Genomic DNA, 15921 nt, shown 5'->3' with positions numbered 1-15921 from the left:
GGCCTTGGGAAGGCAGTGCTGCCTTGCTGGGCCTCTCTGCTGCCTCCATGGGCCACATCGGGCAGCTCCAGAAGTTGGAAGTGCTGCCAGGGCGGCAAGAGCCCTGGAATGCTCCTGTGACCCACAGCCACCAGATTCGTCCCCACAGCTGGCTGCAGAGCGGGGAGCACTGTGGTGGGGGCATCAAGAGCCCTGGCGAGCTCCTGCAACTTGCAGCTGGCTGCAGAGGCAGGGAGCACTACCGACAGGGGGCGGCAGTGGCCCTAGTGCACTCATACAGCTGCCTGGCAATGCTATGGGCAGTAGACCTGGCCTCTAGGAGTACAAAGGCCAGGTGTACACCGGCAGCAGAACTATGGCAGGTATACCTGGCCTCTGTGGATCCAGAGGCCAGGTCTACCTGTGTAGTAGCCAAGAAAGAAGAAGGTAGGTCAGCTCTCAGGGGGAAAGCCAGGAGGGGGGAAGGAAGAAGAGGCGACGGGTCGGGGTGCTTCAGCACCCCTTGGGCTGGTGGGAAGGCGGGGGGGGGGGAGAGGCGGCCAGCCAGGGCAATTCAGCCGGCCGGTGGGAAGGCGGGGGTGGGGGCAAGGAGGCGGCCAGCCGGGGCAATTTAGCACCCCTCGGGCCACTGGGAAGGCAGGGGAAAAGGGGAGAAGGCGGCTGGCTGGGGCGATTCAGCTGACCAGTGGGAAGGCGGGGGTAGGGGCAAGGAGGCAGCCGGCCAGGGCAATTCAGTGCCCCTTGAGCCAGTGAGAAGGCGGGGGAAACCTTAACACATAGTATTTGAAGGTGTGGGAACAGCTTATAATGGAGAAAATAACAGAGAATACAGCTATTAATGAATCCCTCTAAATCTACAGATTTTAATGCAAAATGGTACCCCTTCCTGGATTTCTTATCTAAAAATGATTTGTTAGTTTCAAAATTACCTTATTATGCAATCATAAATCCAGAAATCTAAATTGATGGATTTTGATGAAGGGGATATAATATATTTTTCTTGAGTTATAACTGCTCTACTTATTAATGTATTATAATGTTACTTATACTTTATATTCATTAAGTGGATGGATACATAACAATTGTTGTTAACTTGGTGTTTGAAGTCAGTTATTGTTTTGTTAATACTGCTCTTTTTGAAAATTAATTAAAAAATTTTTTTAAAAAACAGAAGGCGGGGGAGAGGGGGCCGGCCGGGGTGATTCAGCCAGCCGGTGGGAAGGCAGGGGTGGGGGGAGGAGGTGGCCAGCCGGGACGAGTCAGGGCCCCTCGGGCCAGTGGGAAGGTGGGGCTGGGGGGCAGGAGATGGCCAGCCGGGGCAATTCAGCACCCCTTGGGCTGGTGGGAAGGTGGGGGTGGGAGGCAGCTGGCCGGGGCAATTCAGTGCCCCTCAGGCCAGTGGGAAGGCCAGAAGCAGGGAGGGGGGAGGCAGGACTCTGGCAAGCTCATGAGCCTGGCAGTAGCTGTTCTGGCCTCCTTGGTTCCTGATCCATGGCAGCAGGCGGATGTGACTCTTCGCTTATCCCTGCTAAGGGCGCTCTACTGCACCTGTGCTATGGAATCCCTGAGAGTCGTCGGAAACCCGCTAAGAGAATTATGTTATAGGATACCATTTTCATAAAGAAAACAGGGCTGTAGTTTTAATTGCAAAACATTTCACACATTCTTCCTGTGTTATGTTGAGTGTATTATAAAGTTACATTGCATTTCTTTTGGCTCTAATCCAATTTGCTTGGACGTAATATCTTTCCACACTCCAGGCATTACTATTGTTTCTCCCTTGAGTGAATTATTTGATGGGTAGCAAGGGAATCACTTTTCTCAAAGGTTTTTCCACAGACCATGCATTTATATGGTTTCTCCCCTGTGTGAGTTCTTTGATGGGAAGTAAGGCTTCTATTCTTACTGAAGCTTTTCCCACACTCCAGGCATTTATATGGCTTCACCCCTGTGTGAATTCTTCGGTGTTGACTAAGGTGAGAGGCCTGCCTGAAGCTCTTTCCACACTCTAAGCACTGGAATGGTTTCACTCCTGTATGAATTCTTTGATGTGAAATAAGGCTTCCACCACGACTGAAGCTTTTCCCACACTCCTCACATTCATACGGTTTCTCCCCTGTGTGAATTCTTAGATGGAAAGTAAGGGTTCCACGGTGTCTGAAGCTTTTTCCACACTCCAAGCATTTATATGGTTTCTCCCCTGTGTGAATTCTTTGATGATATTTAAGACTTCCACGATGACTGAAGCTTTTTCCACACTCCTGGCATTGAAATGATTTCACCCCTGTGTGAATTCTTTGATGGGAAGTAAGGCTTCCATTGCAACTAAAGCTTTTTCCACACTCCAGGCATTTATACGGTTTCTCCCCGGTGTGAATTCTTAGATGGAAAGCAAGAGTTCCACTCTGACTGAAGCTTTTACCACATTCAATACAATTATATTTTTTCTCTCCTGTGTGCATTCTTTGATGACGAGTAAGGTGTCCACTATTGCTGAAGCTTTTTCCACACTCTAGGCATTTATATGGTTTTTCTCCGGTGTGTATTCTTCGATGGCAAGTAAGGTTTCCACTATTGTTGAAGCTTTTTCCACACTCCAGGCATTTATATGGTTTCTCCCCTGTGTGAATTCTTAGATGGAAAGCAAGGGTTCCACTCTGACTGAAGCTTTTACCACATTCAATACATTTATATTTCTTCTCTCCTGTGTGCATTCTTTGATGGCGAGTAAGGTGTCCTCTCCGACGGAAACTTTTTCCACACTCCAGGCATTTATACGGTCTCTGCCCTGTGTGCATTCGTTGATGGCGTGTAAGGTTTCCACTATTGTTGAAGCTTTTTCCACACTCCAGGCATTTATATGGTTTCTCCCCTGTGTGAATTCTTAGATGGAAACCAAGGCTCCTACTGCGACTGAAGCTTTTACCACATACATTACATTTATATTTCTTCTCCCCTGTGTGAATTCTTTGATGGCAAGTAAGGCTTCCACTTTGACTGAATGTTTTCCCACAGTCCATGCATTTATATGGTTTCTCCACTGTGTGTAATCTTTGACTCTGAGCAAAACTTTCCCCACACTCTAAGAATTCATATGGCTTCTCCCTTGTAAGAATTCTTTTGTGGGAAGTTAGGTTATATTTCTGCCCAAAGATTTTACCACACTTCAGGCTTTTATGCATTTTCTTTATGTTATGGGTGTTCCAATAGACAGGAATGTCTGATCTGTCAGGGGTTTTTTTGTTGCTTTCAGGGTGCATGTTCCTATTCTCTTCTTTGTATATTTTTGGAAGTAGTAGAATTTCATGAGAGTCATCATCTTTTAAAAGAAAAGAAGTACTACATGGGTGTTTCCCCTCCTGCTTTCTCAGGGTATTACCATTCTCAAAATTCTCATTTATATCTGAATATGTCTGTCTTGTCTCCACCACGATTTGTTCTTTCTTTTCTTGCACTGATTCCCACATATTTCCTGCCGAAAAAAAGAGAAAAATTTGGTATGAATATGGTGAAAAAGAACAAAACTTGCTACTTAGCTAATGAACTAAACTAAGTGCTGCAAACAATGTGCTTTAAGACGAGTCTTTACACGCTTTCAAAATTCTTTTTAGGAATTTTTTGGTCCTGTGACCAATCTGACCAATCTGACCAATCTGGCATTTGTAGCTATATAATGGAAAATAGTACCTAATTGGTGCTGATTGGCGGGGGAGAAGAGGAGTTAAAATGGGTTCATATGAATGCTCCCTGGAGTTGTTTTGGATTAGGTCTCTGCAGTCAAGCATGTACTTTCTAAACAATAGCCCTTGGATCAATCCTTGGCATCTCCAGTATGAAGAACATCTTAGAAAATGCAGCAGGGAAAGGGCCTTGAAAGAGAGCCCTTGACACTCCGAGATGGGAAGACTTAGGTAGACTGGAGAAGTCTGCTGCACTGGGAGGTCAAATGGGTTCACATGAACACTGCCTGCCATTCTGTTGGGTCATGTCTCTGCAGTAAAATAACACGCTTTGCTTTGCAGGTACACCAACCCCGAACGAAGTAGTAGCATCTCAAGTCAAAGGGATCTCAGGGGAAACAGGGCTGGGAAACAGCAGTGCCTGAAACCCCCTGCCATTTGGAGAGGACAAGACTGATCTAGATCTGTAAAAGGTGATTCATCTCAGGAGAAGGAAGTTGCCTACTGCCCTGTCTTCAAGACCCACAGCCACCATTTCAGCCTTTGCAACTCTTCCAAGCTCTTTTGAGGAGAAGAAACTGGGAGAAAAGAGAAGACCACAGAAATTCACCAGCCCTTGGAAGGAAGCGCAGGCAACTTAATCGTATTGCAGACTGAAGCACTTACCTGCCATTCCCTCCTCTTTGACACAGCCCTGGGGAAACTCCTCATTCTCCTCTTCCAGCCAGCATATGAGGTCAGGCTTGGCCATTGGAGGTCCTTTCACTGAGGGGGAAGAGACAGAATTATGATCCTTCGGATGCCCATAACTCCTGCAATTCCAACCCTCCAGAAATACAAAAATTGCTAACAAAAATTCAAGGTTTTTAAAAACAGAAAAACAGAAACAGTGGGGTGTAGGGGGGCCAAGAATAATCTATCTGGCCCTGGAAATTCTGTTCCTACTCCCTGTCAAGCTCAGACGGAAATGCCAGCTGAGAACTCAAGTGTCATGGGAAGCCTGCAAAGTTCCCTTCACAAACACATCTCAGCCCAGACAGATCATCATTTTTTTTTACAAACTTTATTTTCCATTTTAAGTTAAACCAAACAATTCAATCCAACACTCATAACTGTAACACATTATGTGACAACACTATTTATAGACCGTAACATAGCAAAAACTGGCACCAATCAAAACAATAAATATCAGCGGAGACTTCCAGTTTGGCTAATGGTGGGCTGACATGGTCCAGGGAGCTGGACCGTCAAGAGTGACTGTTTTGGGCAGGCCAGGTGCTCAGATCACCGGCTGCCACTCCCCTCCAGGTAGGAGAGGAGCCAGAACGCTACAAGTTCCAGAGAGAGCGAGATCTCGGCAGTAGGGAGGGTCCTGGATGAAGGATCTCCCACATCGCTTTGAGGTACTCTCGAAGAAGGACGAGCTAACATCTCTGCAGCACTCTTTGAGTCATTGTTTGGCATAAGGTCGCCAGGACCCAAGCTTCAGAACCAGATTTGGCTAATTGGCAACGAAAGAGGCAGCACGAAAGACCCAAACGGAACAAACTGAGGTAAAAGATCTTTATCTGGCTTTCGGACTTAAAAAGAGAAGGAAAATTTTTATTAAAAATGAAAATCGTGGACTGAGATGATAGAATAAGACAGGAGCAAGGCATCTTGAAGGAAGAATTGAAATTTGATAGACTATAAAGCGCAAAAGAAGTGAAAATAATTTTTGTTTACACATACTTGCGGTTTGGAGAAAGATAGCCGGCTGTGAGAGAAGAGGAGGAGGTGGAGGAACGGCTGAGTAAACATCGCGAGAGAACGGAATGCAAGAAGAATAGCGAGTGGAACTGCCTAGAGAGGCTTGATTTGGAAAAGCAAGAAGGAGGAAGTAAAGCAGCAAAGAAGACCCTGAAGAAATAACGCGAGATATAGCAGCGAGAAGCCAGGAGGAAGAGGATATTCATCATTTTGAACTACCATAGAGCTATCATAGAGACTCTCCGCCCGATATCTGGTGAGACTAAAACAATACGAATATTTAAAGCAAAAGATAAAAAAGATGTCGGGGTGGGGGAGGAATCTAGAATAAGCTTGAAGAGAGTGGAGAAGGAACGGCAGGCTGCCATGGGATCGGCTATAAAATCACTGGGAGAAAAAGTTGTAGAGGGTCACAAAGCATTGATACAATCTATTTGTGAAATGAATGAAAGCCTAATTAAAAGCATTAAGGATATATTTAAAACAGAAATGGAATTGAGAGATGAGGTGCAAGCAACTAGGCAGACAATTCAAGGAGAGGAGCAAAAAAATACTGAGGTGCCACCAAGTGTAAATGATGGAGAACAAGTGTCTCAAGATTGTGTGGCAGAAATCGAATACAGAACAGCAGGATTCAAGCAACAAAAATGCGAGAGGCAAGGAGAAATGGTGCAGAATCTGCAAGAAGAAATGAATGAAGATCTACTAGGAACTTTAAAGAATCAAGTGCCAGAATTAGCAACAAGCATGAAAGACAGAACCATCTCCAGTTATTTCAAGCAGAAGAAGCTACTAAGTGACAGAAGAATTCAAGTGAAGAAGAAAGCCTGGAAAAGCAATATGGATACAAAAATCAAGTTACAAGTGGGAGTTACTTAAAAGACGAAGGCCATAGTTTAAAGCTAGAAGTTTTTTTTATTTTTAGAATTGGGATGTATGATGTAAATTGCAATGTTAAAAGTTAAATGAAGAAATTAGTAAATTAAGACAAATGGAATAATTGGGAAATGTAATGTATAATTAATTATGTAAATTGACATTAAGTAAATTTATACACAAAATTGTAGAAGGAATTAAGTGAAAGGTCAAATTGTTAATTTTAAATTAAAATGTTATACTAGAGAAGAAATTAAATTAAAGGATTGGGAAAATATTAAGGCAAATTTATGTGTAAAAGAAATGGGAACTACAAATGGAATGTTTTGAAAAAATTTATGTGTGTAAAAGAATGGGAACTACAAATAGAATGTTTTGAAGAAACAAATTGTCAGTTCCAACTTAACTTGTTAATTAAGTGAGTTTAATTAAATATAGGTAACTGACGTAAGAAACAATAATAACCGGGGGGAGGGGGAGATAGGTTTTAAATAATAGTATAAGGGGAAAAGGAAATGAGAGATAGAAAAACCAATTTATATTGAAATAGAGGGGATGTAATAGAGTATGGATAATTTATGGGTAATTGACAGCTTTTTGTTAGTTTATTAATAGTTATAGAAGTGTATCAAGAAATGATAAGTTAGGATTTTACCTCTAGCTATAGGGACAAATGAAAAGCAATATAGAACAAATGATAAGAAACTATGGGGTCGTAGTGCTGTCGGGAGTCTGCATAGAAAAGGGGGGAGGGGAGGGGGTGGGCTGCATCTATGGATATATGGGGGAATGTATCTGTAAGATATGAATGAATTGTATGTCAACCCATCCAATAAAAATTGTTAAAAAAACACAATAAATATCAGCTTTACATTTCAGTTGATTATAGCAAACACGAGCATATCAAAGCATGGACAGAACTGTGTGAATCATGGCATCAGGTACCTGCGATTGGTCTGCAGTTATAATATAGTTGAGGTAAGGGAGCCACGTTAGCAAACTTAGATTGGAAACAAGGATTGTCTAATGACTGATCGGCAAGCTTTTCCGTTATAAAGAGGCCCCATATTTTATTGTACCACAGTGCTAGAGGAGGTAAAGGGCCTTACTCCATGAGGATGCTATTATAATTTTGGCAGCCACCAGCAAAAACAAAATTAGGTCTGTGTTCGGGGTCCACAGCCCAGCCTCCGGAATTACCTAGAGAAGAGGACGGGGGACCCTTGGGAGACAACTGCCCAGCTGCCTCAACAGACAGTCAAGTCCGGAACCAGCCAACCACAGAGGGAAGGGAAGGGACACCCAAGCCTCAGAGAGTTAGATGGAACAGGTGGAAGCCAGCCAGCCCCACCCTCTGCTGGAAGGTGAGGAGCCCTGGAAGGGAGACTAAGGACAGCGAAGAGGGGACCAGAGCTGAGGGAGAAGGCCCAAGAGATAGGGACAGACAGCAATTAGCCAGCCAGCAGACTTTCCAGTCGAGGAAGAAGGGCAGCAAAAACAGCCCAGGGCCACACCCCAACCTACAAACAGGGGGGAAGGGAATAATAGGGACCAGCTGGAAGCTATGAGCAGGGGAGGCTTGGCAGCCAGCCAAGGGAGCACTGCTGTAGCTGCACAGGGGCCTGAAGTTTGGAGCAGAGGAGGCTCAGCAGCCAGCCAAGAGGGCACAGCTGTAACTGCCCAAAAGCAGCCAGACTACCTACCCCAGGTGCAGCTGCTTGAGGCAACCAAGGCCAGGGCTAGAGGGCAAACAAGGGCTGTGGCTGGCAGGTGGAGCCAGGAATAAGGGAAAGGATATAAGGGAAGTCCACCCACAGGACGGGGTGGGTTGTGTAGGAGGAGTGGAGTAGGAGTTGTTGGAGGTTGGATGGAGAAAAATGGGTGAGCAAATAAAGAAGATGGAGAAGGAGGAGGGCGGACACAGGAGCAGGGCTAGGTTGAGCGGGCTTGCTGGTGGCTTGAGAGGGTGCATGGGTGCATACCTTTCCTCCTTCCACAAAGTGGGACCCTACATAATCCCTAGCGGTGTCCCGGTGTCAATGGCAGGTACCTCGGTGCCCGAAGCAACAGCACCCAGGAGAAAACCTGACAGTCTTTTCCAATTTTTGGGATACTGTCACCTTCCCAGAAGCCTAAAAGAACAAGCTCGGGTTGAGATGGGATTGTGTAGCCTGTGTTATCTTTAATTTGCAAAAGAATTTTCTCCCAGTAAATTTGAACAATCGGGCAGCTCCACCAATGATGAATAAAACTTCCTGGCTGGCCACACTTCCTCCAACACAGTGGACTGTAGCTTTGCTTAATCTTGTGAAGCTGACAAGGATACCTATACTGTCTAGCTAGTGTTTTAAAAGAAAGGGTTTGAATCCTAATAGCTCTAGAACTGAGTGGTTTAGCTTTCCATCCCATTGGGCTTCTAAAAATTTAAATCCTCAGTCCCTGCCCCACAGAGTCTGATATTTCAGAATTAAATCCTTCCTTCTATTGGAGATCAGTTGATATAGTCAGGCCTTTTCTCTGTATGTGATCTTGGTATAAAATTATTTCTAAATCAGTAAGATATCTATTAAAAGCCTCTTTAATATCTTTGTGTCCAGATAGGTGTTGTCCTTGTAAATACTGGAACCCAGGAAGCTTAGTGTTGGTGCCTTTTTCTAATTTAGATTTTTCTATGATATGTCCTTGTTTTATGATATCTTTCAATCTATATTTATGTATTTCTCTCCACCAGTCATATTCATGAGGCTGTGAAGCTGGCAGGAACCAGCTTTGTCCTAGGAAGGATGTTACAGGTGAGATTTTAGGCGCAAGCCATTTCTTCTCTTTGTCCCATATTCTCAGTGTGGTAGTGCAGGGCATATTGCATTTATTTGGAGTAGATCTTTCATTCGGAGCGTTCCAGATTATATCTCTGATATTCCTGGGTCTATAGTAGGATCTTTCAATATTGACACATTGAACTTGTGAATAAAACAAGGTCAGTAAATTCGCTAGGCGAGTTGCCATGTAGTGGTGTTTTAATGATGGAATTGATCATCCTCCTGTCATGACTGCACCCCACTCATGCCATTAAGTTGCTATACCATAACTATGCATTGATTGCCATGTTACTTTGTTGTGCCTTGATATTATATGGCAGTTGTTTTAACCTGACTTCCTTTCACAGGCTTGGGAACCCTGTTATCTTTTCTGAGACTGTCCGTGTAAACACTGTAACCTTGGAAACAGATGTGTAGGCCAGACTTGTTTTGATTGTTCCCTGAGAATTCTGTCTGGATTTTTCCCGCCACTGATATACTAATGAGATGGGAGGGCGGGGGGACATGTATTTCCACAGATCTTTCTGTCTTTTGTTTATTCCTACCAACCTCTTGGTCAGCTTAGGATCTTTTCTATGGACAATGCTTATTTCTGGAATAAAGCCTTTCACACAAGACCTTCAGTGTGCTTGATGTGGGAGTCCAGAGGTTTGCCTACCATAGTATAAGAACTGAGAACTGACACCTCCTCTTTTAGCTGATCTAGTCATGGTCTCTTGATTAATCTAGGGTCTTTTGTATTTCCAAATACAATTATTTAAATTTGTTTGCCATTTTTGAATTTCCTTGTCAGTTACGTGAATGGGGAGTATTCTAAAGTAGAATTGAGTATAGGGGGAGAATAAAGGATTTAATTAAGTTGATTTTTTCGTTCCAATTTAGGTTTATTTTGCTATAATCTTTAAGGATGGAGCTAACTTTGTTATTCAAATCATTGTAGTTACAGTCCTCCAGTTTTCCTAACTGAAGTGGGATTTTAACGCCTAGATAGCTCCAGTTTTTGTAAATCCATTTACAGGGTAATATTTCTTTGAGTTTTTTTAGCTAGTGATGAAATAAAAGTTGGAAAAAGTTCTGATTTTGTGAAGTTAATTTTGAAACCTGACACTCAGCTAAAGGATGAGATTGTTGATTCTAGAACAGCTATTGAGTTTTTGGAGTCAGTGATGTATATTGCCATATAATCAGCGAACAGGCTGAGTTTGTGATCTTGGTTATTAATGGTAACTCCCTTAACTACAGCCATAGCTCTGATCTGTTCGGCCAGGGGCTCAATAGAAATAGCAAAGAATAAGGGGGATAGAGGGCACCCCTGACAGATCATCATATGAGACCAGGAGAAACAGCTTGACCACGTCCTCCTTCCACATCAGGGATCTCCTTACAGTCACTCCTCACAGCAGTAAGGAGACAGTCCAGAAGAAAAGGACACTCACCCAGAGAGGCCACGTTCCCAAAATTCTCCAGCATGACTTCCTTGTAGAGAGCCCTCTGGGCTGGGCGCAGCAGGACCCACTCCCCCTGGGAGAAATACACAGCCACCTCTTCAAAGGACATGTCACTCTGGAAGAAGGAAGCATTTCTTTACATCGTGGGAGTGCTGCTCATTGAGGGGGTGGGACAAAAATGGAGATGGTAAATTAATAGGCTAACTATATTACATGCTGATAGAAGTAAAGGGATAATGAAGCAAACGGCGAAGTTTGTTGTATGGGTGACAAAGGCCTTATCAAAATCAACTACTGTTACTGTGGCTACTGTGTATTTTGACAACTATCTGACTGAATTGCTTGTACTGATGTTAGTTTTAACTCAAATTTTGTTCTGATCCTAATGATTGTTTATAAGACTCATGTATTTTAGAGTTTTCACAGTGATTGTTGCATTATAATTCTGATGTTGTTGATGTATTGGTAAGGCGATGAACTATTGAAATAAAGCTTTTTGGATTAATACTGGAAGACCGGCAGAAAGAGGATGAAGCCCCCCTGCCCTCCCCTGCACATCTCCCCCATGACACCCCCTCCCCACCATACCTGAGCAGGCTGCATGGCGGCTCTTTTTGCTTCACCACATGGAGAAGATGGTGGAGAAGCCATCAAGGGGGTCCTCCTGCTGCTGTCTGGGAAGGAGAAAAAGAAGGAGAAAGGGAAACCTTTTTTGGGACACATTCATTTTCTGAACCAGTGCCTTCAGAGAATCTCTCTCCGGATTCGCTTTGGGACACAATTCAATATTGCTTTCGATCTGGGAAGGCTCAGGAGTGTTTGGCCCCAGAACTCTCCCCAACCTAGCCATGCTTTATGGGTGAGGACCCAGCTTCGTTATTCATCTATCCCTCTCCCCTCCTGGGCATTTTCTCTCCCAACCCCGACAAATCCATTCATGAAAGATGAATCCCTGACACTGCTAGAAGCCACACTGCTGTCTCTTCCCATCTGAGGGAATGACTGGGCCTTCTGGCCTGCTCTGTACCACCTGGAGATTGTGCTTGAATTGGAGGGGGGGCAGGGCGGGCAGAGATCTGAGGATGGATTGCCAGCTAGGAAGGAAAACCTCCCTGCACAGAGAAAGTTAGCAGAGCAGGGGAAATGTTTTGCTCCCTTCTGTCTGTGCTTGCCTTGAGGATTTTCTATGGCAGGGAGACTTTAACAGATGGAAGAATCCCAAAGCACAGTCCTCCACCCAGAGTCTCAAATGAAGTCACCTTGAGCCCACCTGCCTGGAAAAGGTGCCTTAAATAGTGCACGAAATCTCTTCAAGTCAGTTCCTCCTTGTTTGCCTACATGTATGAATCAGGCCTGAGACTCAGATTTACCCAAAGGCCAGACAGGGATTGTGTTGCTTCTCTTCCATCCAGCAGAGCTGACCCTGCAGAGACCCAGCGATTCTGGTTGATAATCTAAAGGAGCCTGGGTAGACCTCCCTCCTCTTCACAAATGCCCAGTAAAGTATAAGACTTGAGGTGGGGTACAAAATTATCTAATTCAATAGAAACAATAAAAGCTTTGTAAACGATTATTATTATTACAAAGCAATAATACGCTTTATAAACGATGGGATTGCAAAGTCAGAAGATAAAACTCTTAGTGGCCATCCTACCTGAATATGCATGGGTGTTTATGCCTATGTTATTATTGTATTTATAAATACATTTAAAATCTTTTAACATCTGTTGCTCACTGCCTTGGTGGAAAAGTGGCATAGAAATGTTTTAAATAAGTCAAATAAAAACAAAGGTGAGACAAGACCTATAAGAAATGTGAAAAACTACATTACTAAAACTGGAGAGCGAAGCACTCAACCCGAGAACTGCAAACAGCAGAGAGCCTTTTTTTCCTTTGTAAAAGAGGCTTCCAGGCCACAAAAAATCCATTTTGCTGCAGTCCAAGTCTCTTTATTATAAAAGGGGGGAGGCAGGAAAGTAGAGGGGCCTCCTCTAACCCGCTCATTCCAAAGGGCAAAGGGGAGGGATGAGGAGGAAGGAGTGATTAAGAAGACAGCCCTGCCGGGGCCAAGCTCAAAAGAAGAGGACCCCCCCCCCCGCGCCGCCATATCCTTCTCCCCCATCCTGCAGCTCCCCAGCCTGGCCCATCGCCCCCTCCCCAGTCCCAAAGGCCAAGAAGGTCCCTTTGCTGTTCCTCCCTCCTGCGGGTCTTTCGTCCCCGGCGCCTCTTACTGGATTTCTTCGGCTTTGCACAAAGCGGCTCTCTCTGATGCAGGAGGAGGGACGCGCGGGGGGGAGCAGGGCAGGAAGGAAGGCTCTCCCCCCGCTGCCTGTCCACTTGGGGTCCTGCAATGCAGCCCCGCCGATCTCTCTCCTCCGCCTCTAAAGCCCCTTTGAGCTCACCAGAACAGCCCCCCAGCCGTGCACGACCTCAGCCGCGCTTTGCAAGGGGGGCGGAGGAGCAGGAAATGGCAATCGCCCCTCATACCTCTCTAGGCCGGCAGCCTCTGTCTCTTTAACCCTTGGAGGCCCTCGCAGCAGTGAGTGGCCTCCGGAGATAGAAAAGCGAAGAGACGCTCAGGGTGGCGGCCGTGCTGGGCTGCAGTGGAAGGACAGCACAAGGACGTGGCTTCGTTGCACCTGTTTTATTGGGAGGGGGCAACTAAAGAAATTGTTGATAGAGTCAAATAACGCAGAGAAGTGACGCTGGGCCGATTAAAGAGGCTAAACGTTTATTTAAGAAATGCATACTTGAGAATGAAGAAGAGAGAAAGAAACAGAGACAATCTGACTACACCTTGCAGAAGAGAGAGGAGAGTGAGGCAGGAGAGAGAAGAAGCAAGATATTGCCCTGTTTAGCCCAATAGGAGACATGACAAGGAAATGACCCCCAGGAAACAAGGGAGATGCTGCTCTCGCTGTCTTAACTAGGTGATCCTTGCTGCCCCCTGTATAGAAGGCTCTTCTTGCCTTCTTGCTGCTGCAGTACACCAGACATTGCAATTTACAGCAGAAATAAAAGTCTCTGTTCCTCCATCCATCTGTGGGAAGCCTCAAAAGTGGCCACTGGCTTCCGTGGCAGTTCCTATAGCAACATGAAAGAAATTGGATCAACCTGCCCAGAGTTTCTCCAATACAAGCCAAGGTTTGCCTATGAGGAGGCTAGAATAGGGGGTGGGAAATAACAGCTTCCCTGACCTATCACAGCCTTTGCGGAGTAACAGTTCAAATATCATCATGGGATCCAGGAGATCCAGGTTCGAATCCCCCCTCTACCAGGGAAAGCTGCTGGCTGACTTGGGGCCCTCATACCCTCTCAGGCAGGCCTACCTCACACAGTTTTGTTTTGTTTTGAGGGTGAAATGGAGGACAGGGGAAAGATGTAGGGCTGCTTTGGGTGCCTGTTCAGGAGAAAGGTGGCTCCACCTATAATTTCCCCCTTTTTTCTATAATAAAAAAACATTTGTTGGTTTCCTTAGTACAATACATTTCTCTGGGATATTTCTTTGAATCTCTTCCCTAAGTGCCACATTGCCTGGGTGTTACATTGTTTTCTATAAAGTATTTTCCAGATTTCCCACCCTTTTAATTTGTTATTGTGCTATGCTATGAGGGAAAATGTAGATTAGAAAATGCAGGATTTTCTGGCAATATGCCCACAGAAGTCTCTTTCCCAAATGCTAAAACACTGGGAAATGTCTTTGGACAGCTACAACTGGTGCTTTCAAAATTTCGAACCCACATAGTACCGAAGTTTAACAACAACAACAACAACATTCAATTTATATACCGCCCTTCAGGATGACTTAACACCCACTCAGAGTGGTTTACAAAGTATGCTATTATTATCCCCACAACAAAACACCCTGTGGGGCTGAGAGAGCTAGAAGCTATGACTGACCCAAGGTCACAGCTGGCTTCAAGCGGAGGAGTGAGGAATCAAACCCAGTTCTCCAGATTAGAGTCCTGCACTCTTAACCACTACACCAAACTGGCTGCTAATAAGAGCAGTCCTCCAAAATCTAGGTGTACCAAGTGGATAATGGCCAGACAGACATTCCAGGGGGAAGCACAGAAAGAGCCAGTTGGATTCCAGCTCTTCCCATTGAGGCAGAGGGGTTGGTTCTTACCAGTTTGTTCTGCAGCTTCATAAGGTCTGCTTGAATATCTGCCAATTCAACAACCACGTCCCCTTTTGGAACACTAAATGCTGAACAGCATCTGAGAGTTTTCTTTGGTAACAAAATTTGATCTCTAGACTTGAAATCAGCTGGACTCCTTAATTCTTAGCAGGCATGCAAAATACAGCTATTCCCTGTCTACTTATTCAGTGGAAATATATACTGCCCACTGGACAAAGGAAGAATAAAAATCAACCCTAACACAGCCTTTATGCTGCTGCTGGAGAATTTTTTGTAGTGATTTCTGCATACTACCAGAGAAAGCCTCATTAAACCAGAAAGGAATTAACTTACGAGGAAATGGGCATTGCTAAACCCATCCATCAGTACACTTGGATCTGAAGGGAAGCAACCATAGGTCATTTTTCTAAAATTAAAAGGAAGTTTTCTAACATGGATTTTTATCAGCACCATACAATACAATCTCCACTTTTCCACTTTTCCTTTCTTTTCTTGCTCTTCCAGCTTCAGGGCACAAAATCAACCACTGACGGATTGGAGCAACTGAGGCCTAGACGTCTGAGAATGAAGGAGAGTGCTTCAGATTTCCCCGGGGGTGGGGGATCGATACTGAGGAGGTATTGCAGACACTGAAAGGAGTAGGTCTATCTGGGAGGAGAGTTGGGCCAGGGTGGCACTCCAGCTCTTAGCCCATTGGCTATCCCACCTGATCAGGGAGGGGCAGAAGGGTAAAGCCTTTAGGAAAACCCATTTGTAGCTATGGAATTGGATGCCATGAATATGCAGATGAAACCCAACTCCGTATCTCACTATCTAAATCATCATAGGATGCAGTCGAGGTCTTCCGTTGATACCTGACAGCTGTGGTTACTGAGCAACAAAATGTAAGGTAGCTGCAAAAAATACTCTCCACAGACTTAATCTACCCTGGAAAGTGGTCTCTTATGTCAACACGGCTAATATGAATCTATGCCATGGTAACATTGAGATGACTACTGTAATGCTCTGTAGACAGGTCTGCCCTCTAAGTTAACTGGACTCAGTTCAAGGAATTGGATATCACAGCTCTTCACGGCCTCGGTCCAGCATATACATGGGACCGCCTCTCCCTACACCATGGCAGCTTCACTCCTCTGAACAGGGCCTTCTGTAGGTGACCCCTTGCGCCTGGGCAAAAGCCACAGCTGCCTGTAGATGTGCATTCTCTG

At 44.8% G+C, this 15921-nt stretch overlaps 1 protein-coding gene across 1 annotated transcript; it reads right to left on the bottom strand.

Annotated features, from left to right (window-relative positions):
* Positions 1-1643: 1643 nt before the first annotated feature.
* LOC129328702 (zinc finger protein 345-like) lies at positions 1644-13003 on the bottom strand. Its single transcript, XM_054977940.1, has 5 exons — positions 12804-13003; positions 11161-11246; positions 10561-10687; positions 4347-4445; positions 1644-3472 (listed from the first exon to the last, which is right to left on the bottom strand). Exons 2-5 carry the CDS (start codon positions 11221-11223, stop codon positions 1767-1769), a joined length of 1995 nt encoding a protein of 664 aa, XP_054833915.1. The 5' UTR covers positions 11224-11246; positions 12804-13003; the 3' UTR covers positions 1644-1766.
* Between the last annotated feature and the right edge of the window lie 2918 nt (positions 13004-15921).

This window comes from Eublepharis macularius, chromosome 4, assembly GCF_028583425.1.
Source record: "Eublepharis macularius isolate TG4126 chromosome 4, MPM_Emac_v1.0, whole genome shotgun sequence".
In the NCBI taxonomy this organism is placed as follows: Eukaryota; Metazoa; Chordata; class Lepidosauria; order Squamata; family Eublepharidae; genus Eublepharis; species Eublepharis macularius.
This window is presented reverse-complemented; position numbering and strand designations above follow the sequence as displayed.